The sequence below is a fragment of the Macaca mulatta genome, chromosome 16 (genome assembly GCF_049350105.2).
Source record: "Macaca mulatta isolate MMU2019108-1 chromosome 16, T2T-MMU8v2.0, whole genome shotgun sequence".
NCBI lineage: Eukaryota > Metazoa > Chordata > Mammalia > Primates > Cercopithecidae > Macaca > Macaca mulatta.
The window spans coordinates 82,474,501-82,500,858 of NC_133421.1; the positions used below are offsets into that span (position 1 = coordinate 82,474,501).

Sequence of the window (26,358 nt, forward strand, 5' to 3'; positions counted from 1 at the left end):
GGCTGGAGTGCAGCAGCACAATCTCAGCTTTCTGCAGCCTCCACATCCCAGGCTCAAGCGATTCTCCTGCCTCAGCCTCCCGAGTAGCTGTGCCAGCAATCACACACCACCATACCCGGCTAATTTTTGTATTTTTTTTGTGGAGACGGGGTTTCCCCACATTGCCCAGGCTGGTCTTCAAATCCCAGGTTCAAGCAATCCACCCGCTTCAGCCTCCCAAAGTGCTGAAATTACAGGTGTGAGCCACCACGCCCAGCCTTGGGCTTGATCTTCAAACTTTCTAGGTCTCAGTTTCTAAAATGTAAAACAGGGATGCAAGTATCTAAATCATGTATGTGATGCACTTTATACAGTGTCTGGAACTTTGAAAGGCCCCCGTAAGTGGCAGCCTTTAGTATTATCGGTATATTTTATTACGGTCAATGACGCGTGCCTTTTGTGTGGCATTCTGCTTCCTCATTAACTGAGCCTGGGTCGCTGGCGACTGAGAAGACCCTTCAGTTTCCAGAAGCAGATCAATGTGAAGTAGAAGCTGTTGCATCGTGGTTTCTCCTGGAAAGGTCTGTATCTAATAGTAGAATTTTCTGCTCAGTCTTTACCCCAGGAAAATGACAAATCAATATGTTCTTTCTCATGGCCAGTAGCTCCTTCTTGCAAGTCGGGGCCCTGGTCTCACTGTGCTGCCCCTCCAAGCCACCCCGGCGGCACGGGGAGACTGTACTAGGGCAAGCTGAAGGTCCAGGCTCACATCACCAATGTCAGCAGCAGCAGCCTCCCCGGCCACCTGCAGCTGTCCGCTGACTTTTCAGCACCCCAGTAGGTCCTCCATATTCCACACAAAATCAAAATCCAACTGCAACTGACACTTTGTTGGAAAGCAGGGCTCAAAAAATAACTTTATTTTTTTCCTATCTGTCTACTGACTTGGAAGAAAATTCACTAGATTAAAAAAAATGTATTATAAAAATGTATATTGCTCAAAAAAAAAAAAAAAGCAGGGCTCATAGACACCCCCAAGCAAGTGCCATGGTAGGTGGGGCAGAGGCTACTCCTCTGTCTCAAAGGACTCTGCTGGAGTATGGAATGAATGGGAAGGAGCTTAACGGAAAGAACTAGCTTCAAAGAGTTCAAAGGTTTCCATATGACCCAGCAATTCTACTCCAAGGTATGTACCCAGGAGAACATAGGTCCATACAAAGACATAAACACACATAGCAGCATTACTCACAACACCCGAAAAAGTAAAAACAACTCAAATGTCCATCAATTGATGAAAGGGTAAACAAAACATGGTGTATCCATAGAATAGAAGATTATCTGGCCATAAAAAGAAAGACTTGCTGATACATGCTACAACATCAATGAAACTTGGAAGCATCATGCCAAGTGAAAGAAACCAGACACGAAAACATATATATTACATGATACCATTTAAATGAAAGTCAGTCCTGGTGAGTGAAATTATAGAGACAAAGTGGATTAGTGCAGGGGCTGGAGCAAGGGGGGAATGGGAAGTGAGTGCTAATGAGCATTCCGGTTTTTTTTTTCTCAGAGGCACTGTTCAAAGAGCGTGGGGTTTCTTTACAGGGTGATGACAGTGTTTTGGAATAGTGGTAGGTTGGGTATGGTGGCTTACACCTATAATCTCGGCACTGTGGGAGGCTGAAGCAGGAGGTTCTCTTGAGGCCAGGAGTTCAAAGCCACCCTGGCCAGCACAGCAACACCCTGTCTCTACTGAAAGCACAAAATTAAAATTAAAAATTAAAAAGATAGTGATGGTGGTTGCACAAACTTTTGGGTATACTAAAACCATTGAATTGTGAAATTTATTTTTCTTTTTTTGTTTTTTGAGACAAAGTCTTGCTCTGTCATCTTGGCTAGAGTGCAGTGGCACAGCCACAGCTCACTGAAGCCTCGACCTCCAGGGTTCAAGCAATCCTCCCAGGTAGCTGGGACCACAAGCATGCACCACCATACCTGGCTAGTTTTTAAATTTTTTGTAGAGATGGGGGTCTCGTCATGTTGCCCAGGATGGTCTCCAACTTCTGGGCTGAAGCGATCTGCCCACCTCAGTCTCCCAAAGTGCTGGGATTACAGGCGTGAGCCACTGTGCCTGGCCTTGAATTGTGAACTTTAAAAGGGTGAATTTTATGGTATGCGAATTATATCTCATTCTTTTTAAAAAAGATAACAAGGACTGTTTCCTCAGGGTGGAAGTGTAATTGGCAGACCTCCTAATTACCAGCGAGCTTGGGGATGAGAAAATGCCACACAATAAAGTTGCTTGAGAAAGAGAGAGACTGAGCGACAGATCATGTGTGAGATGGAGTAGGGTCAGTAACCATTTAAATACGACATTGACCTTGAGAAAAAAGAATGTCAGTTATAATCACAAGCCACAAATGTCTGTCACTGTGAATTGGCTCATCACGAAGAACTGAAGGATAACATGGAGTTAAGACAGCAGTGGAGGCAGGCAAGGGAAAGGGACCCATGAGATATGGACAGCAGCACTTCCCCCAATTCCCTGCCATCCCCACTGCACACGTATAAGCTAAGTAAATATTACGTCATCTTTCACTAACACCCTAAAACTCTCATTTGATGAAGGACCAGGGGAATAAGTTGCTGAATGGGCTCATTAAGACTGAGGAATTCTTCAGAGGCTCAAACACAGACAGCCAGTGATGGGAAATGAGGACGACACAGCTGACAGCCCATGGGAGTCCCAGGGTGAGACTAAGACTCCATAAGAGCCAGGCTTAGACTTATAAAGGAATGCTGGCTGCTGAAGACATTTCAGAACTCAAGCTAAGAATCTCTGGTCTGCATTCAGAAGATACCTTTGGTCTCTGTGGTTGGCCAAATACTGACTCCAAATATATCCAGGTCCTCATTCCTGGAACCTGTGAATGTTACCTTTCATGATAAAGGAGATTTTTCAGATGTGATTACCCTGGATGATCTGGGTGGGCCCTAAATGCAACCACAAGAATCTTTATAAAAAGGCAGAGGGAGATTTGGCACGGAAGAGAAACCAATGATCACAGAGGTACTGATTGGAGTGATGTGGCCACAAGCTAAGGAACGCCGGCAGCCTGCAGAAGCTGGAAGAGGCAGGAATGGATTATCCCCTAGAGTCCCTAGCAAGAACACGGCCCTGCTAACCCCTTGACTTTATCACAGTGAAACTGATGTCAGACTTCTGGCCTCCAGAACTGCAGGAGAATAAATCTGGATTGTTTTAAGCCACTAAGTTTGTGGTAATTGGTTACATCAGCCATAGGAAACCAAGGCAGTCCTTCATTCTGCTTCTAACCTGTCTAAATACTAAGACAACCCCAGTAAGATGATCTCTGGCATAAAGGAATAACATCTCTCTACTTCTATGCATGTGTTGAGGGTTGGCATGTTGAGGTGGTTAGGTGATGGTAACTCCTTGATGAACTGAGCCTGATGCATCTGGAGTGAGAACCACGCCAACGTGGTGCTGCAGACATTAACGTTTAATATGGCAAGCTTAAAAAAAGCAAGAATTTCACCTTTCCAAAAAAGCATTTTTATCTGATTGCAAGTCACAAATATTTACTACAGGAAAGCTTAGTTATAAATCTCACAAAAACAGGAAGAAAATAAAAATCATCTGCAATCCTATCACCCAGGAATAACCAACCACTGTGAACATTTTCATGTCTAAATTTGTGTTCTTGTTACCTGAAACAAAAAATCACTTTGGATTCAAATCTCAAGCATTTCTTTGAAAGCCATTATCAGGAGCTGGCAATGAGGACAGGCCACATGACCAAAACCAACTGTCGGGCTGTTCTAGTGACACAAACACTGGTCCCCAGGACTCTATGTCATAGCGACAACCAGCAAAACAAACTTGGTTCTTGACACTATTGACAGGAAAATAAAAAGCATGCAATTCATCTGCCCTCTTCTTCTGTGGAACTTTATAAATAACTTCAAATACGAAAGAGAGCAAGAGTCTGCCAATGTATCATCAGGACCCACATGAGTCAATGTCCTCCCTTGGCCCACCTGGACAATGTAGAAAGAAAATTAGGCAGCTGGGCGCGGTGGCTCACGCCTGTAATCCCAGCAGTTAGGGAGGCCAAGGCGGGCGGATCACCTGAGGTCAGGAGTTCGAGACCAGCCTGGCCAACATGGCAAAAACCCTGTCTCTACTAAAAGTACAAAAATCAGCCAGGCATGGTGTCGGGCGCCTGTAATCCCAGCTACTCAGGAGGCTGAGACAGGAGAAGCTTGAACCCAGGAGGCGGAGGTTGCAGTGGGCCAAGATCGCGTCACTGCACTCCACCCTGGGCGACAAGAGCGAGACTCCGTCTCAAAAAGAAAGAAAATTAGGAACACCTAACTCTCAAACAGCCCCTCCTCTCTTAGAATGGAGGCCAGGTATCCAAAGTACCAGTTCTTCTATGTGCTCAACTATGTAATTCATATTGAATATATCAAAGCTTCGGTATGTGTTATAACATTGGGTCCCCCAAAAAGAAAGCAGTATAGAACTTCTTGCAAGAAGCTCTGTCTATTAGGGGCAAATACACATGTTTAAATACAGGTAATTGCAGCCATCAAGAGTCGAATGAATAAAGAAAATATGGTACATACCCACAATGGCGTATTATTCAGCCATATAAATGAATGAGATCCTGTCATTTGCAACAACATGGATGGAACTGGAGGTTATTATGTTAAGTGAACTAAGCTAGGCACAGAAAGACAAACTTCTTATGTTCTCACGTATTTGTGGGAGCTAATAATTAAAACAATTGAACTCATGGAAATAGAGAGTAGAAGGATGGTTAACAGAGGCTGGGAAGGGCAGTCAGGGAGTGGGTGGGGAAGATAGAGATGGTTAATAGTGTACAAAAAAAAAAATAGATGAATCAGACCTAGTAGTTGATAGCACAACAGGGTTACTATAGTCAATAATGTAATAACTGTACATTTTAAAATAACTAAGGGTATAACTGGATTGTTGGTAACACAGAGGATAAATACTTTAGTTGATGGGTTATCATTACATACCTCTATCAAAATATTTCATGCAGGCCAGGCGAGGTGGTGCACACCTGTAATCCTAGCACTTTGGGAGGCTAAGGCAGGAGAATCTATTGAGCCCAGGAGTTCGAGACTAGCCTAGGCAACATGGCAAAACCCTGTCTCTACAAAAAATACAAAAAAAAAAAAAATTAGCTGGGTGTGGTGGCATGCACCTGTAGTCCCAGCTACTCAGGAGGCTGAGGTAGGAGGATCAACTGAGCCCAGAAGGTTGAGGCTGCAGTGAGCCATGATCACACCACTGCACTCCAGCCTGAGTGACAGAGTGAGATCCTGTCTCAAAAAACTATGTGTGTGTGCATGCACGCACATATATTTCATGTGCCCCATAAATCTATACACCTGCTATGTTACTGACAAAAATTAAAAATAAATAAATAAATAAAACAAACAGGTAATTGTAAGAGTGATAACTATTGTACAGAATATAAAGGATACAGCAAGGCATCACAAAGGAAGGAGTGATTAACTTTGTTAAATAAATGTAATTAATAATTACTATTTCTATGATTCTTCACAGAATCATCCAATGCTAAAGCTAGAAGGAGCCATAATGATAATTTACCAAAACCCCCTAAAATTTCAAATGAATGAGTGTTTGAATGAGATAACCCCTAGAATCCTTTAAGCTTCCAATTTAACTTTCTCCCATACAAAACAATGGTGTAGTTCACTGTTGAGATCATAAGCTACTCATGATAAGAGATTAGTAGGGACTCAATTGCTAGGTGATTTTTAATTCCATTCGAAAACAGAAGGGCCAGGAATCTTTGGAAGGCTCAGAGCCCTTCAATCTGTATGATACTGCATGAAAAGCACCTCAAGAGATAGTATGCTCAAAAGGCTGCAATCATGGGTTGGTTTTCTAGAAAACATTTTTGTTTCCTCGGGGTGGCCTTCTCCAGCAGATGCAAACGCCCTAGACCACCCCGACAGATGCACCCAAGCAGAGGCCAGGGAAGTAGCTTAGAAGAAGGCGGGTGCGTCTGAACTCTGTTTAAGGAGGCGTCTGCCTGTTAGTGTTGTTTTTACTGCACCTGCCAGCATCTGCTGGCCTCCCTCAGTCATTACCATTTCTTCCTAAGGCATTTAATTTGCACAAGTATACTTTTCTTTGTCCTCTAAAGGGGAGGGGTCCTTTTTTTTTTTTTTTTTTTTTTTTTTTTTGAGATGGAATCTTGCTCTGTCTCCAGGCTGGAATGCAGTGGCACAATCTTGACTCACTGCAACCTCTGTCTCCTGGGTTCAAGCAATTCTCCTGCCTCAGCCTCCTGAGTAGCTGGGATTACAGGCACGTGCCACCACACCCAACTAACTTTTGTATTTTTAGTAGAGATGGGGTTTCACCACATTGGCCAGGATGGTCTTGATCTCCCGACCTCGTGATCTGTCCACCTCGGCCTCCCAAAGTGCTGGGATTACAGGCCGGGAGCCACTGCACCCGGCCTGGGGAGGGGTTCTTTCCTGTTCTAGGGTTGTGAATAGACTCCATAAAGTCTAAACACCCAGAATTGTCTGCAAAATATTGTGTGTGGCTGTGGTCTCAAGGTTTATGTCTCCCCAAAATTCGTATTTTGAAACCTAATCCCCAACGGTATTGGAATTAGGATAGTGGGGACTTGGGGAATGGATGGTATTAGGAGGTGGGGACTCAGGGAAGTGATTAGGTCGTGAGATGGAGCCCTTATGAATGGGATCAACAACCTTATGAAAACAGACTCCAGAGAGTGCCCTCTTTCCACCATGTGAGGATACGAGAAGACAGTTATCCACAACCCGGAGAAGGGCCCTCACCAGAACCTGACCATTACCATGCTGGCAGCCCGATCTCAGGCTTCCAGCTCCCAGAACTGGGAGAAATAAATTTCTGTAGTTTCTAACCTACCCATTCTATGGCATTTTGTAATGGCAGCTTGAACAGACTAAGACATGTGTACAACATTCTCTTGTGAGATGGTGCATAACTCATCAGATTCACAGGACAACTGTGAACCACAGAAGCTTAAGAAGTATTTGACCTTGCACATGTGTATTAAATATTAACCCAAGAGCCCCAGACGTGTGCATATGCCTACGGGTGTGTCCTTACACCCCGGATATCTCGGGGAGATAGGCTACTATTAACAAGCCTTCCATTTTCCTTCCACATTTAAAAAAAAAATTTTTTAAACAAAATGTCATCCTCAGGACATACAAAACTGAAATAGCAAAGACAAAATACTTCAAAAAAAAAAAAAAATCAATTCTCCATTTAGTCATTGTGAAAAGTCTGTCTTAAAAACCCAGAGTCTCAGGGAATCTCAAAGCTCTAGTTAAATTTTTAATACGCTATAAAGGATAGTGTTAAAGAAGAGACCTTTTCAAAGGTAAGCTGGCTCCAAACAGGCTCTTAAAATGGTCCTCATCAAAGACATGAAGCTGCTTGACAGTAATGGTGAGGGAGTTCACTTCTCATTAGACAGGAGTAGGAGCTGGAGACTCGAGGAATGAGCCACAGTGGGTCTTTGAAGACACATCTATTTGTAGTTAGACCCTTGGTGGCCTCATCCAGTGTCAGGGATTTAAGGAACATTCATGTGCCAAGGGGCCAGGCGCAGTGGCTCACGCCTGTAATCCCAGCACTGTGGGAGGCCAAGGCAGGTGGATCACTTGAGACCAGGAGTTCAAGACCAGCCTGGCCAATATGGTGAAACCCCGCCTCAACTAAAAATACAAAAAGTAGCCGGTTGTCGTGGCACGTGCCTGTAGTCCTAACCAGTCGAGGGGCTCAGGCAGAAGAACCTCTTGAACACAGGAGGCGGAGGTTGCAGTGAGTCGAAATTGTACCACTGCACTCCAGCCTGGGCGTCAGAACAGACTGTCTCAAAAACAAAAAACAAAAAAACAAAAACCATTCATGTGCCAATGATTCACAAATCTATAACTCTTAGCTAGACTTTGCAATCCAACTCCAAACTCCATCCATCCAGCTGCCTAGTCAGTATCTCCATTTGAATGTCTAATGGCAATCAAACCTCAAGATCAAAAAACGAATTCTTGATAGTCCCCCTAAAGCTCCTCCAGCTGCAGCCTTCCTCGTCTCAGTTGATGGCAATTCCATCCTTGCAGCTGGGCAGCCCTGAAACCTCCAGGTCTCCCCTGGCTCCTCGCTTTCTCTCACATCCCACATCCGATCCATCGGCAAATCCCATTGCCTCCACCTTCAATCAGGACCCTGGAAGGGATCCCTTCTCATCACTTCCAGCACTACCACCTTCATCTGTACCACTGTCATCTTTGATCTGGATTCTGCAGTGGCCTCCACACAGGCCTCCCTGCTTCCATCCTTACCCCTCCTAAGTCCCATCTCAATTCAACACCTAAAGAGAAACCAACTTTCAAAGCTCAAGTCAAGTCATACGCACCCTCTTCAAAACCCTGCAATGGCTCATCACACACAGAGCAAACACAAACATTTTTATGCCTCCAAGTTCCATCTAAAGGCGGAGCTGACATCCCTGCCCTCACCTTGTATTTCTCTCCCTGCTGCTCACCCTGCTGTGGACTCTTGGCTACTCCTTGTGGGCGCTAGACATGCTCCTGCCTCAGGGCCTTTGCACTGGCTATTCCCTCTGCCTAAAACACTCACTCTTTACCAGAGATCTGCACGACTGACTCAAATGCAAGGCCATCTCAAGGAGCCCCTCCCTACCTACTCTATTTAAAATGACAATTTCTTCCTTTAACACTGTACCATCTCTTCTCCCCTGAACTTTTTCTTTTTTTTAATCACTAACCACCTTCTAACACAATATAAAATTCATTTATTCTGATGATGTTCATCAACTATCTCACCTTGCTATAATATTGGTTATAGAAGGCCAGAGATCTTGGCCTGTTTTAGTACTGATATAACCCAAGTACATGGAATACAATACTCAAATATAATAAATAAAATACAAGACTGGGAAAGAAATGTCCCTTCAAACCTCTCCATCCAGGCAAGCCAGCTGTCCTCCAATTTACTGAAACCAGTGACTATTAACACCATGCTTCTGGTGAAATCTAACTCAGTTGAGATTCCTAGAAGGCACTCAATCCTCATTTCAATTTATTTTTTATTTTATTATTTTTTTGAGACAGAGTCTTGCTCTGTCACCCAGGCTGGAGTGCAGTGGTGCAATCTCAGCTCACTGCAACCTCTACCTGCTGGGTTCAAGTGATTCTCCTGCCTCAGCTTCCCGAGTAGCTGGGATCACAGGCATGCGCCACCACTCCCAGCTAATTTTTGTATTTTTAGTAGAGACGGGGTTTCGCCATGTTGGCCAGGCTGGTCACAAACTCCTGGCCTCAAGTGATCTGCCTACCTTGGCCTCCCAAAGTGCTGGGATTACAGGCATGAGCCACTGTGCCCGGCCTCAATCCTTCTTTCAAAAGATACTTTTGCATCACCATAAAAGTGACAAAGGCTGAACTTAGAAACTCGAAAGACACAGAAGAGGGTCTCCTGTCAAGGAAGAAGTAAGATTTTAATTTATGCTCATTTAGGATCAAGAAATATTGCTGTCATTCCACACATCTGCCTACTGTTTCTGGCTTTATTCCAAGTTGTCACTGTAGTCAACAAACATTTGAGAAAGTAAACTCTGAACCAGCCTGGCCTTCTATCGAAATGAGGCAGGAAATGATTCCAGCTGAGCATAATGAATCACCCAAGTACAGTGGCAGGTGTGGTAGAGAAAAGGGTCCATTAGAGGGAAGTTGGGTACTCAGTCCATTGCTATAAAGTCTGGACCTGAGACTACATTTTTGTTCTTCAGAGAAATAGTCATCATAATTTACACCTCAGTGTAGTTACCTTATTTAACACTAAACCCACTGGGCAGATCTTTACTCTTGCTCAGTTGGTTAAAGAAGGGGTCATAAATGGCAGAAAGACAGCTACTATTATGAATGAAAAACAAGTAACCTTTCCTCTCTAACTATTAGCACTTAACAGGCTAAAAGTGGCCGTCACGGCTCTTAAGCAGTCCTCTGCAGGGGACCAAGGGGTCTTCCAATGAGCTCTTTAAGATACTGGGTGTGCGTGAGCAGGGTCTTCCACCAAGGCTAACCCACTTTGGGCATCTCTGTGCAGTGAGTTCCATAGAAGACCCCATCGTTATCTCAAGGCATACTGAGTACCGAGATCTAGAAAACCAACAGGGTCCGATGCTGTGGCTCACACCCATAATTCCAGCACTTTGAGAGGCTGAGGTGGGCTAATCACTTGAGGCCGGGAGTTCAAGACCAGCCTGGCCAACATGGTGAAACCCCATCTCTTCGAAAAATACAAAAATTAGCTGGGCATGATGGCACACATCTTTAATCCCAGCTACTTGGGAGGCCGGGACAGGAGAATCGCTTGAACTGGGAAGCGGAGATTATAGTGAGCTGAGATCGCACCACTGCACTCCAGCCTGGGCAACAGAGCGAGGCTCTGTCTCATTAAAAAATAAATAAATAAATAAATAAATAAATAAATAAATAAATAAAAATAAAAATTGGAAAACTAACTAAAAAAAGTTTGTTCATCACTAAAAGACAAGGGTCAAGAGGGGAATGAGGGAGACACATATACTGATGAAAATATTGGGAAAACGGGCCTTCCTATGATCATATGGTACAAATGCCTAAGGTTACAATAGAAATAACAGAGGAATGTGCTTCTTATCTAGAGAAATATCTGAGCTTAAAAAGTAATTAAACACATAGTGCTTTAGGCAGATTTAATATATACTAGAATATATAATATATATTAGAATTTTCACTCTTTAAAGATGACCAAAAAAAGAGTCTTCATTGTGCAAGCAAAACAACATCAAGTTATACAGAGGAATAGACTCAGTGTGGCCGTGCTTTTTGCTTCTGCAATACTAAAGCCAGAAGACAATGGGTCAACATCTGCAGAAGGTTTGAAGAGAAAAAAATGTCATGACTAGAAAATGTCTGCCCAGCCAAGTTCTTGCTTGTGTATTAGAGTAACAGATTGACACCATGAACTCTGCAAGGACTCAGAAAATGTACCACCCAAGGATGTTCCCTGGGGAAGATTATTGCTCAAGCTTGAGTTCCCAAACAACAAAAGGTGAATCGGCATGTTTAAGATCTCGAGATCAAGGAAATCATGGCTGAGGAGGCAGCAGGAGTATCACTGATGCCAACAATGGCTCCCATTTTTCAAGTGCTCATATGTCCCAAGCACTGTACTGAAAGTTGTGTGTACCTTTAGCATCTCATTTAATTCTCAGAATAAGCCACTTGTGGCATTATCCCCATTTCTTAGATGAGAACACCAACGTTCAGGGAGTTCAAGCAATTTGTCAAGATAACCTCGTTAGGAAGTGAGAGAGTTGGAATTTCAAAATGCATCTCAAATTGCTCAGGTTCCCTCAATTTATTTATTTTTAAAAATATCTATCATTTCCTATGCTTAATCATGTTTTCTAGTTGCTCTAAAAGAAGCATTCATTATTTCTGAAATAAGGCATTAATATGTCCTTTGTTTCCAATTAAAATACATCTAAAGACATAAAACAGGCCAGCGTGGTAGCTCACGCCTGTAGTCCCAGCACTTTGCAGGGCCGAGGCAGGTGGATGACCTGAGGTCAGGAGTTCAAGACCAGCCTGGCCAGCATGGTGAAGCCCCATCTCTACTAAAAATACAAAAAATTAGCCGGGCATGGTGGTGTACACCTGTAATCCCAGCTACTCGAGAGGCTGGGGCAGGAGAATCGCTTGAACCCAAGAGGCAGAGGTTGCAGTGAGCCAAGATTGCTCCACTGCACTCCAGCCTGGGGGACAGAGCAAGACTCTGTCTTTAAAAAAAAAAAAAAAAAAAGACATAAAAGAAATTACTCTAAAATGCTAAATAGGAAAGGATTGGTAAGAACATTGCAGAAAGATGCCTACATAAAGAAGGCAGGTAAGGCAATTATCACTGCCAAATTATACGGAACTCAATAGAGTTCACCCTTGAACAATGAAGACGTCAGGAACGCTGATTCCTGTGCAGCAGAAAATCTGCATAGAGTTTTTGGCTTCCCCAGAACTTAACTATGAATAACCTGCTGTTGACCAGAAGTCTTACCAATAACATTGTCAATTAATACATATTTTGTATGTTATATGTATTATAAACTGTACTCTTACAATATAGCAATCTCAAGAAAAAAATGTTATTAAGGAATTCATAAGAAAGATAACATATATTTACTATTCATTAAGTGGAAGGGAGTCATCATAAAGGTCTCATCCTCCTCATCTTCACACTGAGTCGGCTGAGGAAGAGGAGAAAGAGGAGAGGTTGGTGTTCCTCTCTCAGGGGGGCAGAGGTGGAAGAAAATCTGAGTGTAAGTGAACTCACGTAGTTCAGATCTGTGTTGTTCAAAGGTCAACTATATTTTCAAATAGCATTAAGCAGAACCAGAGATATCCAGTATTTATAAAAGACACCCTCCACAGCAATCATGTAACAGTTATGAATTTATGCTCCAAATAACCTGGTAACTCATATGTCAAAAAAGGAAGTAAAAGTTGTTTAAATGAACTGGAATGGGAAGTTTTCACATATGATGATCAAGCTCTGATGATCAAAAAATAAAGTCAAGAAGGATTTGTACTGCCACCTTCACTCCCCTCCAAGAAGGACCCATGTCACAACTGCCCATTCCCCTTTTCCAGCCAGACAATTGTGCTGACAAATGACTTTACCTTCAGGCAGTGGCTGGCGCGCTCACGGACAAGACCTCACCTGGAACGTTGTGTATAGTGATGGCCAAGATGAGCAGCGCGATCCTCCTCCAGCTGCTGCCACTGGGCTGTGCCAGGTTCCCTCGAGAAGGCACGGGGACAGCAGGACCCTCTGGAAGGCCAGTGGCTGCCGCTTTCTTTCTCTGATACGCCTCACCATTTTCACTCTTGTCTGAGCAAAAAAAAAAAAAAAAAAAAGAGAAAGAGAGATGGGGAAAGAGAGCGCTTTGAACATGGGCACATTAACTCTCCAGCAAGCTACAGCAGGAAGAAGCTTCTACCCCCGAACTTCCTGTAGGCTATGCAAGGTTCTGTGTGTTCTCTCATTCACTCAGGCATCCATTCATTCAGCGAACAATTCGTTGACTAGGCCGAGTATGGTGGCTCACTCCTGAAATCCCAACACTTTAGGAGGCTGAGGCAGGCAGATGGCTTGAGCCCAGGAGTTCGAGACCAGCCTGGGCAACATGGCGTGATCCCATCTCTACAAAAAATAAAAATAAAGAATTAGCTGGGCATGGTGGTATGCACCTGTAGTCCCAGCTACTTGGGAGGCTGAGATGGGAGGATGGCTTGAGCCCCGAAAGTTGAGGCTGCAGCGAGTTGTGATCGCACCATTGCACCCCAGCCTGGGTGACAGAGTAAGACCCTGTTTCAAAAAAGAAAAAGAAAAAGAAAAAAAAAAAATCACTGAATAGGCATTGAGCGCCCAATGCATAGGTACCAAGAAGGATAAAAAAGATGAAGATGTGGTATCCTAGCAATGCCTGTTTAAGACAAGCAATGTTGAGTCACGATTAGAAACACAGATTCCAGAACCATGCTGCCTGCTTCCCTTCCTGACTCAGCCACTGGTCAGCTGTGTAGCGCCAAACAAGTTATTTCACCTCCCTGTGCTGTGGCTTCCTGATTCGTAAAACTAGAATAATAGGATTACCTATGTCATAAGGGTTTTGTGAGGATTAAATGTAACAATGTCTGAAAGTGCTTAGAATGTACTAAGTACTGATTGTATCGATGGTTATTGTTACTATCATGTTCCCTCTCCCATGGCCCTGCAGAATTACATAATATGTGACCCTGCTCTCCTGGTCATACTGATTTATAGGAACCAATTCAGATGCCTGGTTCAGCCAATCAGAATCCCTCCCCAGGGAGACTTGGCGACTCCAACGTGCAAGCTGAATCTGAAAAATCACATGATGTGCGCGCAGCTCTGCCACAGCGGAATGAGGGAAGCGGCTGGAGAGACAATCAGAAAGAATCAGATATACATCAACAAGCAGAGATGGGAAACCAGGCAGCCCGAGGGAAGGAGAGAGAAGGGCAGAACTGCAGCCCACGTGCCATAGACATTCATAGGCCACCCATAGCACCCAGCCCTTGGGTTTCCTGAGCAAACCCTCCTTTTAAAAATGCCTTTACAAATTGGCTTATATTGGAAGAATGTCATTCTTACAACCAGCTTGTCCTAAATATCCATGGTCCCCTGGGCTATTTGTTTATTCATAATAGAGGCAAATTGCGTGGATCTGAAATTGCGAGGACAAGAGTGGGAGAGAGCATCCAGCCTTCAGTTCACAGCATGGGATGGATTTGTGGGGAAGCCTTTCTAGAGGAAATGGGTCTTGAGTGAATCTTAAACATGCGATGGCACAGAGAGAAAGAAGGGTCCCTCTATTGGGAGAGAAAATAACCCAGCAAACATAACTCACACGTCTGTTAAATTAAATAAGCAGGAGACTATTGGTCTGAGGCTGTACTTTGAGTTGCTTCATAGTGAACTACAGCCTAACTTAGTATGTATACAAATGAAAATCTCATTAGGAGTATATATTTTTTGTAATAGGATAGCTAGATCTCAGCCAATCACAAGCAGCCGAGCTTCAACCAATCACAGGTAGCCAAACTTCAGCCAACCACAGGCAGCCAACTGATTAGACTATGTCCAAATAAGGTAAATGCCTAACTGTAACCAATTAAGCTATTTCTATACTTTATTTCCTGCTGGAACTTCAAAAAAGGCAGAGCTCTCTGAATGTCTTCTAGTTTTGAATGCTGCCTAATTCATGAAGCCTTTAATGCTTAAATAAATTTAAAAAACATTAAAAGAAAAAACTTCTTTTGAAAATCATTTTGTGGCCGGGCGCAGTGGCTCACACCTGTAATCCCAGCACTTTGGGAGGCCGAGGCGGGCAGATCACAAGGTCAGGAGATCGAGGCCATCCTGGCTAACACAGCGAAACCCTGCCTCTACTAAAAATACAAAAAATTAGCCGGGCGTGGTGGTGGGTGCCTGTAGTCCCAGCTACTCCGACAGCTGAGTAGTGTGAACCTGGTAGGCGGAGCTTGCAGCGAGCCGAGATCGGGCCACTGGACTCCAGCCTGGGCAACAGAGCAAGACTCCGTCTCAAAAAAAAAAAAAAGAAAAAGAAAAAAGAAAAGAAAAGAAAAAAAGAAAATCATTTTGTATTTATTTACTCAAATCATACAAGTACAGATTGGAAAGTAAGAAAGTACAAGGCAAGTAGACGCACTCCTCCCCAGCTCCCAATCATTTCTCTCTTATTAACAGCTGGATCTCAGTTCCATTAGGAAAAGCGAGGTCTTTGATCCTCCACAATGAAAGGATGCCAGTCCTCCATTGGTCAGTAGCCCTGACTCACAACACCAGCCTGTGGAGAATTCAGCTGTCTCAATTGGATAGCAACTCCTCCCAGACAGTGTTTACACGAGGCGAAGCTCCACACTCATTGTGTGGTATCCACATGTGTATGCATGTATGTGTGTGTGTGCATGTGTGTATGTGTATGTGCGTGTGGGTGCATACAACTGCTACTCAGTGACATCCTGAGATATTAGATCTCCTTTGTGTATGTATGCATTTATCTAGTAAGACGTTCTCAGTCTGAGGTTCTTGAATCCATAAAGACCCAACAATTATTTCAAAAGTGTGTATTTTTTGCTGGATTGTAACTTTCGCTGTACTTTCAAAGGCGGTTGCTGATCCCAAATGGTGCACACAAGCGGGGAGGGGTGTTCATACATTTCGAGTAGACAATATGTAGATGACTCAGGCTGCACATGCTGGTCGAGAAATTGAACTAAACATCTGGGATTTCAAGCTCACAGACACTAAAGACATGAGCAAAGCAGTCCCCGAGAGCTGTCCATGAACTAACCTGGGTCATGGTGGAGGGTCCTCAGCTTTCTCCTAGGTCAGTCAGCAAAGATTCCTGATTTCCTGTGTCTGGTCTGAACACACAGGCCTGTGCTAGATGCTCTCCAGTGAGAGTTGATAGAGGCCAAAAGAAAAATCTCTTCTCTTGGAGACTTTTGATTGATTGATTGACTGATTGAGCAGGGTCTCACTCTGTTGCCCAGGCTGGAGTGCAGTGGTACAATCTCAGCTTACTTCAGCCTCCACCTCCCAGGCTCAAGCAATCCTCCCACCTTGGCCTCCTGAGTAGCTAGAACTACAGGTGCACGCCACCATGCCCAGCTAACCTCTGTATTTTTTTTTTTTTTTTTTTGAGACAGAGTCTGGCTCTGTCACCCACGCTGGAGCACAGTGGTGCGATCTCGGCTCACTGCAAGCTCCGCCTCCCAGGTTCCGCCATTCTCCTGCCTCAGCCTCCCAAGTAGCTGGGACTACAGGTGCCCGCCACCCCGCCCGGATAATTTTTTGCATTTTTAGTAGAGACGGGATTTCATCATGGTCTCGATCTCCTGACCTCGTGATTCACCCGTGTCAGCCTCCCAAAGTGCTGGGATTACAGGCATGAGCCACCGCGCCCAGCCTTCTGTATTTTTTTTTTTTCAGTAGAGATGGGGTTTTGCCCCATTGACCATTCTGGTCTCAAATTCCTGGACTCAAGCAATCCACCTGCCTTGGCTTCCGAAAGTGCTAGGATTACAGGCATGAGCCACTGCACCTGGCCCCTTGGGGATTTTATAATTTAAGAGAGGGTAGACAGGGAAGACACACATAAATTCCCTCCAATCTAAGGGGCAAAACACACACTGTAACAATCACCAACGGTTGCACTTGTTTTTGTCAATGTCACAAAAGGATCCTACTCTCAATCTCCTCCAGATGCTACACAGAGAACAACAGACCTCAAAGGCACCACGAGCAAATTCTAGCGCTATGCTTGTGTTTCATAGGAACATCAAGGAGCATAAAGAGTTCTTCCTCAAAATTAAAACGCACGCCTGGCCCCGGGCTTCCAGTGTGTGAAAACTGACGTCAATGCCTTCCCTAGTAGGAAACAGGAGGGTGGAAATGCCTCACGTCCTTGTGAAAGTTAAATAAGCCACCATTTGGTGACAGCCACTAATGAGTCTGCAACAAGGAAGATTAGTCCAAATAAATCATTACAGAGTATGATGCATCATGAGCAATGAATTTTCTTGCCTCTCCTGGTAAGGCTAGTTCAACCATCACACCCATCAAGTAAAATGCTAGCGCGTGGGAAAAGGATGATCCGTTAGCGGAGGCAATTGCCAAGCACACTGTGGGATGTGAGGGTGTGCCAGAGTGACAAGAACCTCGTGAGGTTTCTTGAAATGGGAAAGGTTTGGGCACTTTTGAAGTGGGATTTGGGAAGGAGGAATAGAAGGGGGACTATTTCATTTAGGGATGAAATAGCCAATGTCAAACGCAGAAGCAAAACAACATCAGAGACACTGGTTCACAGGTAATATTGGGAACTTATCTTCAATGAGTCCTCAATCCTTACAAAAGCCCCATGAAATAGAGATTAATCCCCTTTAACGAATGAGTAAATTGAAGAACAGAGAGGCAGAGTAACTGGTCCCAGGTCACACAGCCAGTCTGCAGTGGACTCAGGAGTTGACTCAGCATCTTGGCCTCCAGAAGCCCCTCTTTTAACTAGGGCCTCATGGTTGACTGCGGATGAAGGGGGTGGGAGGAGCAAAGGCTGAACTGCTCATGGCTTACCAAAAAAGGTAGTGGGAGCAGTTGCTGCAGTGAGAAAGAGTCTGGTGAGCTCTCATTGCCTGTGACCAGAGTGGGGAAAGACTCAGAGGAAATCTCGTATCTATAATCATTCTTACTTGCAGACAAACCTGAAACATTTTGTAATAGTAGTATTTCTTTTTTTTTCTTTTTTTTTTTTTTTGAGACGGAGTCTTGCTCTGTCGCCCGGGCTGGAGTGCAGTGGCCGGATCTCAGCTCACTGCAAGCTCCGCCTCCCAGGTTTACACCATTCTCCTGCCTCAGCCTCCCGTGTAGCTGGGACTACAGGTGCCCGCCACCTCGCCCAGCTAGTTTTTTGTATTTTTTAGTAGAGACGGGGTTTCACCGTGTTAGCCAGGATGGTCTCGATCTCCTGACCTCGTGATCGCCCGTCTCAGCCTCCCAAAGTGCTGGGATTACAGGCTTGAGCCACCACGCCCAGCCAATAGTAGTATTTCTTAACCCATTAGACCAACTATTTCTAAGCATAAAGTAGCTGCAAGCAGAAAATATTTACCCATGCTAAACCCGCAGCATGGGCTTATACTTCTTTTGGGAAGGAGAATGAAAAGATTCTTTGTTGTTAGGAAAAAAAGTTGCCCATCATTACAATTTTATTTTTTAATTTGTAATTAAGCATCTAAGAATTCACACAAAGAAAGGACCCACTGCCGGGGCTCAGCCTCTCATCCTTCCCACTCCATCTTTCCTGGAAAGGAACCACAGTGCTACATGTAAGGGTGAGGATGACAATGAAACAGACAGAAAAGTCCCAGGCTCACTTTTCCCACAGAATCACCAGGTGACATTTTCTGATGCATCCGCTTCCCTGATTTCCTCTTCCCCAAAACAGAGGACATGATTATGGTCACAAAACACCATAGGATGGAGAAAAGCAGACACAGGTCTTACAGGCACAAGCCCAGGGGCCATGAGCAAACCCTGCTGCCCAGGTAAGCCTCTGCCCTTCGAGGTCTGGCTTCCTCCCTGCAGAGCAGAAATCTCTGAAGTCCTCTAGTGAATGACCCCAAACCATCTTGGATCAGCAACCACCTTTGAAAGTACAGCGAAGGTTACAATCCAGCAAAAACTACACAGACCATTTTGAAATAATTGTTGGGTCCTTATGGATTCAAGAACCTCAGACTGAGAACATCTTGCTAGATAAATGCCAAGTTAACCTCCGTTTTCATAGCCCATGGGCCCAATCACACCAGCAACACAGAATGTACATGGTCCCTGAGATGGTGTAACCGGCTAAATCTAATGGACCCAGTGATGGAATCGCAGGCCTCCGATGAATACGGCAATGCTAATTAACAGAGCACTCGCCAAGAGAGAGCTTTCACAACATTCCCACGATATCATTGGAGATGATTTGGCTGGATCAGCACAAATGGCAAATCGTCATTTGTTAAGTGCAGAAAGCATCAAATCCCTGGAAAAACTCTTTCTAAACCCCTGTTACAAAACAAAATGAAGAGTGGCCGGCAACATATATTCACTAAGTAACATGTATACACAAACAAAACCAAAGGCCAATCAAAAGCAGAACAGAAGGGGATCAACTTATATTGTCCCTGCCTTCTTGTTTCCCAAAGAATCAGTATAGTTTCAGGTAACACAAATTATTATTTACATTCTCACATCATTGGACTTTTCAGCTATTTCTAGACTCTTTTTCTTATAAATATCATTGTAAAACTTTTAATTATACAAACAATTAGAATTTGGACAAAGTTCCCAGAAGTTCAACTGCTGATCAAAGGGCCATGATACAATTGCCTAATAAATCTCTAGGAAGGCTGTGTCACTTACCCACGAACAGTGTGCAATTTCCATTATGCCACTTCTTAGCCCTGGTATTTCTCATTTTGAAATAAATGTATTTATTTATGGGGGAAATGACATTTCGCTTAATGTGTATTTCTTTGACTACAACAAGTGAGGTGGAACATTTTTCAGAGTTTCAGGCATATTTCTTTCCTCTTTTGTAAGATGCCCACTGTCCAATTGAGGCCTCTTTAAATAACAGTAATATGATTAGCTAATTCTTTACAGACACCGGTATTTTCCTGTGATCCATTTAGGTTTGTCAGTAAGACCTAGCTGAGAGTAACAGGTATTAATACATCAGACAGACGTATCCACTTGACCAAGTTGGAGTTTTAGCCTCAAATTTTAAAATTCCTTTTTGAGATTCCTCAAGACGTTATAAGGCCTTTAAAAATATATATATCTTACCTGCTTTTCTTAAGGAACTATATAGTATGGTCCTGAAAGCTAATTTTCTCAGGTAATTGTCTCTTTCAATATTAAAACTTTTTTTTTTTTTAAAGATAGATTCTCACTCTGTCACCCAGGCTGGAATGCAGTGGCGCAATCTTAGTTCACCGTAACCTCTGCCTCCCAGGTTCAAGCAATTCTCCTGCTTCGGCCTCCAGAGTAGCTGGGACTACAGACACGCACCACCACACCCGACTAATTTTTGTATTTTTAGTAGAGATGGGGTTTCACCATGTTGGCCAGGCTGGTCTCGGACTCCTGACCTCAGGTGATCCACCTGCCTCGGCCTCCCAAAGTGCTGGGATTACAGGCATGAGACACCACATTCGTTTTTTTTTTAAAAAAAAACAAAAACAAAAAAAACAACTTTTATTTTAGGTTCAGGGCTACATGTGCAGGTTTGTTCTATAGGTGAACTAATGTCACGGGGGTTTGTTGTACAGATTATTTTGTCACCTAGGTACTAAGCCTAGTACCCAATAGTTACTTTCTCTGATCCTCTCCCTCCTCCCACCCTCCACCCTCAAGCAGGCCCCAGTGTTTGTTGTTCCCTTCTTTGTGTCCACAAGTTCTCATCATCTAACTTCCACTTGTAAGTGAGAACAACTGGCATTTGGTTTTCTGTTCCTGTGTTAGTTTGCTAAGGATAATAGCCTCGAACTCCATCTGTGTTCCCACAAAAGACATGATCTCATTCTTTTTTTATGGCTGCATAGTATTCCATGGTTTATAAATACCACATTTTCTTTATCCAACCTGTCACTGATGGGCATTTAGGTTGATTCCATGTCTTTGCTATTGTGAATAGTGCTGCAATGAACGTTGATGTGCATGTGTCTTTACGGTGGAATGCTTTCTATTCCTTTGTGTATAAACCCAGTAACGGGATTGCTGGGTTGAATGGTAGTTCTGTTTTTAGCACTTTGAGGAACTGCCACACTGCTTTCCATGATGGTTGAACTAATTTACACTTCCACCAACAGTGTATATATTCCTTTTTTCTGCAACCTCATCAGCATCTGTTATTCTTTGACTTTTTAATAATAGCCATTCTGACTGGTGTGAGATGGTATCTCATTGTGGTTTTGATTTGCATGTCTCTAATGATCAGTGGTGTTGGTATTTTTTTTCATATGCTTGTTGGCCACATCTATGTCTTCTTTCGAAAAGTGTCCATGTCCTCTGCTCACTCTTTAATGGGGTTGTTTCTTTCCTGTAATGTGTTTAAGTTCCTTATAGATGGTGGATATTATACCTGTCAAATGCATAGTTTGCAAAAATTTTCTCCCATTCTGTAGGTTGTCTGTTTACTCTGTTGATAGTTTCTTTTGCTGTGTAGAAGCTCTTAAGCTTAACTAGATCCCATATGTCAATTTTTGCTTTTGTTGCAATTGCTTTTGGGATCTTTATCATGAAATCTTTCCCTGTTCCTAGGTCCAGAATGGTATTTCCTAGGATGTCTACCAGGGTTTTTTATAGTTTTGGGTTTTAGATTTAAGTCTTGAATCCTTCTTGAGTTGATTTTTGTATATGATGTAAGGAAGGGATCCAGTTTAATTTCTATATATATGGCTAGCCAGTTATGTAAGCACTATTTATTGAATAGGAAGTCCTTTCCCAATTGCTTATTTTTGTCAGCTTTGTCGAAGATCAGATGGTTGTAGATGTTCAGCCTTATATCTGGGCTTTCCATTCTGTTCCATTAGTCTATGTGTTTGTTTTTATACCAGTACCATGCTGTTTTGGTTACTGTAGTCCTATAGTATAGTTTGAAGTTGAGTAATGTGATGTCTTCAGCTTTGTTCTTTTTGCTTAGGATTGCCTTGGCTATTTGGGCTCCTTTTTGGTTTCATATGAATTTTAAAATAGTTTTTTTCTAGTCTGTGAAGAATGTCATTGGTAGTTTGATAGGAATAGCATTGAATCTATAAATTGCTTTGCGGCAGTATGGGCATTTTAATAATATTCATTCTTCCTATCCACAAGCATGGAATGTTTTTCCATTTGTTTGTATCATCTCTGATTTCTTTGAGCAGTGTTTTGTAATTCTCCTTGTAGAGATCCTTCACCTCCCTGGTTAGCTGTATTCCTAGGTATTATATTCCTTTGGGGTCAATTGTAAATGGTATTGCATTCCTCGTTTGGTTCTCGGCTTGGCTGGCTATTGTTGGCATATAGAAATGCTAGTGATTTTTGTACAGTGATTTTGTATACTGACACTTTGCATATTCTGACACTTTGCTGAAGTTGTTTATCAGCTAAAGAAGCTTTTAGGCCAAGACTATAGAGTTTTCTAGATATAGAATCATGCCATCTGCAAACAGGAATAGTTTGATTTCCTGTCTTCCTATTTGGATGCCCTGTATTTCTTTCTCTTGCCTGATTGCTCAGACCAGGACTTCCATTACTATGCTGAATAGGAGTGGTGAGAGAGGGCAGTCTTGCCTTGTGCCGGTTTCCAAGGGAATAGCTTCCAGCTTTTCCCCTTTGTTTTTTTTTTTTTTTTTGAGACGGAGTCTCGCTCCGTCGCCCAGGCTGGAGTGCGGTGGCCGGATCTCAGCTCACTGCAAGCTCCGCCTCCCGGGTTTACACCATTCTCCTGCCTCAGCCTAGCTTTTCCCCTTTCAGTATGAGAAACATCACTCTTTTCAAAAGAAGATGATGTACAAGAGCTTCTCTAGTCTTCTTTCCCCCATAGCACGGGAATTCTTGTAAACAACACAGGAGTTTTGTAATCAGGGCACACAAGTACAAAGCATCTACTGTGGACAGGCTCCTTGCTAGGGTTGCCAGATTTAGCAAGTAAAGACAGGATGCCCAGTTATGTTTAAATTTTAGATAAAACCAAAATTGTTTTAGTGTAAGTATGTCCCACATGGGATCTACTTGTGCTACAAGGTATATTCATTGTTTATTTGAAGTTCAAATTTAGCAAGGTAACCTGCATTTGAATTGACTCTACCTGAGCCCCTGAGGGGCTCAAGGGGTGCTTCATCTCTTGGAGATGCAGATCCCACTTGGGAACCTAGGCAGGGACAAGGGAGACCAGGACTTCCTGCTCCACAGACCCAATTCAAGGCCCAAGTTCTATGCAGTTGGGCAAGCTGACTGCACTCTACCCTGAGAGCAGCCACACACTCATGTCCATGTAAAATCTATGCAGGATGTACGACATGGGCCATGTGCAGCACAGGGCAGGAGAAGATTCCACTGGAGACCAAGAAAACTTCATAGAAAGATAACTAAAATATTTATTATGAGCCAAGGCAGGCGGATCACAAGGTCAGGAGATCGAGACCATCCTGGCTAATACGGTGAAACCCTGTCTCTACTAAAACTACAAAAAATTAGCTGGGCATGGTGGCACACGCCTAGAGTCCCAGCTTCTCGGGAGGCTGAGGCAGGAGAATCGCTTGAACCCCAGAGGCAGAGGTTGCAGTGAGCCGAGATCATGCCACTGCACTCCAGCCTGGGTGATAGAGCGAGACTCCCTCTCAAAAATAAAATATATATATATATATATATATATAAAATGTTTAGTTCCTAACCTTTAGGCAGACAAGCATCTGAAGTTTAGGTGATGTGATCACAAACTTATTTATATGCTTTTTAACTATAATAGATATTTCCATTTATCACGCTGATAATCACAAGCCACGTGATTACCAGAAGGTCAAACACTGCCTGTGTAAGGAGGCTGACTCTGTTGTAGTCAGTACATGTTTTCCCAGGCATGGAACGTCATCTACGTCTTACCACTGATGCTTATGAATAAGCAATTGCTTAGTGACAACACAGATACAAATAGATCTGCATAATTGGTGAAAATTAAATGCACATCAGAAGAGAAACTGGGTTCACTGTTTGCTAAAGGTATCTCATCCATGAAGCAGACCACCCACTACAGTGTTCCTTGTTCCAAGTATCTAAGTAAGATAATTTCTACTCTTAGGTGACAGAGCCAAAATGTCCAATAATATTAAAAGTCCACCTACCAGGTGAGCTCTTCTACTTCATAAGGGTACAAACTACCATTTCATGAGCATGAGCTCACTCCCGATTAATTAATTTTGGTCTAAAAACAAATCCCACATGGGCTCCAGAGCCACCTCTCCACTTCTCAGCCTGCCCTGAACTCGCACGGTCAGTGCAAATGCCCCGTGGGGGGGAGGCCATTATAGCTTCCGCAGGGTCCACCAGCAAAGGACATTTACTTTAAAAAAAAAAAAAAAAAAAAAAGTCCCAGCATGCTTACTGGAGAAAGCACATTTTGGAGAACATCAATACTTACAAGAGCTTTGCAGTGGACTCCCAAACTCCCCAAGGTAGCCCCTTGCTCAACTTACATGGTTGTCAATTACCAGGTCAAGGAGGAGGTGGACAAGAGAATAGTACCTACTTCAGGGCTCATGTTCAACTGATAATATTAACTTAATTGTCACATGGCTCACTTTGCCCTTGAGGTACTGCTGCTCCGTCATCTTCTCCAGTTCTAAGAATAACGGCGAACAGCCTTGACTGTTGCATCTCAAAGTGTTGGGTGAAGACCACCTGGCGTCATGTCATAGTGGTAGCTCCCAAAACGCCGACTCCTGGACCCACCCTGAAGCTACTAGAGTCTTTTGGAGACAGACTCAGGAATCTGCATTGTTCAAGCCATATCCTTCCCAATCCACACTCAACCCATGATGATTCTAATACAAACCACATTTTGAACATCAATGTTTCAGACTGCCCAACTACAAGTTAGTCCAGGTACCTCCTCCGAACCTAAATAGACTTCAGTCCAACTATTACTGTCAGGTGTCTCAGGGTAATGAACAGGGATACACTTGATTCTTAGTTATATTATTTATACCTGGGCACCGAAGGATACATGTGCTTCTGTTTCAAAGATACAGAGGGGACGGGGACAGCAAAGGAATGTTAAGACTACAAGGTGGAAAGGAATTGAATTGCCCTGATAGAAACCATTTTCTTATATCAAATAAAAATCTTTTCTCTCTCTCTCTCTCTCTTTTTTTTTTTTTAAAGAGAATATAGGTTATCACAAGTGAGATAGACAAGCAAATGCAACCACAGCAGAGGAGGTGACAGAAAAAGAAATTCCCCCAAACCAAGGAATTCTTGCATCTTCCCCAAGGCTCTGCCTCAAACACATCTCTCTAGTTATATATAATTTCCCACTTCCTCTCTTGTCCTAGGAGTTGGTGGCCAGAAATCAAAACATGACAATATCCACGAAAACTGTTAGTTGCTACAATCGAGATAGTATACACATTGCCAGTATTTGCAAATAGTATTCTGTTCTGTAAATTACACTAAAAATGAGAATCTTTCATCAAAGGTCACATAAGTGAAGGGAAGATGTGGAACTAAAATGGCTTAAATCGCACTAAAATTCCATAGACATTTCTTGATGTCTGGGTTTTCTGGCTTTTCAGGATATAAAAAACTGGTGCCAAACACAGGATCATCACTGCAGAGGACAACGGAAAAAGAGAAAGACGAGCACATGCCTGGAAATGTAGGTTTTGCTTCTTGTCTTTATTACAAGAAGGCCAGGAAGGCTGAGGTTTTACCTGGGCGAGTTTAGCAGCTACTCATTCATCACAAGGGTCCTGAGGAACTCAAGGGGCACTTGCCCTCTTGGAGCTGCAGATTCCAGAACCCAGGCAGGGACAAGGCAGACCAGGACTTCTTGCTCTACAGACAAAATGCCACGACAACAGCCTTGGGGCAGCGCCTCTGTCCCTGGTGCTGGACATCAAATGCCTCAGCTTCAGTTGTTGACACAATGCTGGCCCCCTGCTGGCAGCCCCATCTGTTATTAAGTCACTCTGACTGGCCAAGCCAAGGTCACCTGTAGCTGCAAGAGGACCCAAGAAAGGGAATGTCTGAATTCCAACTTTGGTGGGGTTTTTTTTTGGTGTGTATTTTGTTTTGTTTTGTTTTTGTTTTTTGTTTTGTTTTGTTTTGTTTTTTGAGACAGTCTCACTATGTTACCCAGGCTGGAGTGCAGTAATCTTGGCTCACAGCAACCTCTGCCTCCCGGGTTCAAATGATTCTCCTGCCTTAGCCTCCTGAGTAGCTGGGATGACAGGTGCGCACCACCACGCCTGGCTAATTTTTGTGTTTTTAGTAGAGACGGGGTTTTGGCATGTTGGCCAGGCTGGTCTCAAACTCCTGACCTCAGATGATACACCCACCTTGGCCTCCTAAAGTGCTGAGAT

At 43.5% G+C, this 26,358-nt stretch overlaps 1 protein-coding gene across 4 annotated transcripts in view; it reads right to left on the minus strand.

Moving 5' to 3' along the window:
* The window catches only part of SLC39A11 (solute carrier family 39 member 11), a 564,973-nt gene that overhangs the window by 188,453 nt on the left and 350,162 nt on the right, over positions 1-26,358 (minus strand). For all 4 annotated transcript variants that reach the window (XM_077972623.1, XM_077972622.1, XM_001085226.4 and 1 more), the window contains exon 6: positions 12,860-13,030. In XM_077972623.1, the coding sequence (XP_077828749.1) occupies positions 12,860-13,030 (171 nt within the window). The remainder of the gene's footprint in view (positions 1-12,859; positions 13,031-26,358) is intronic.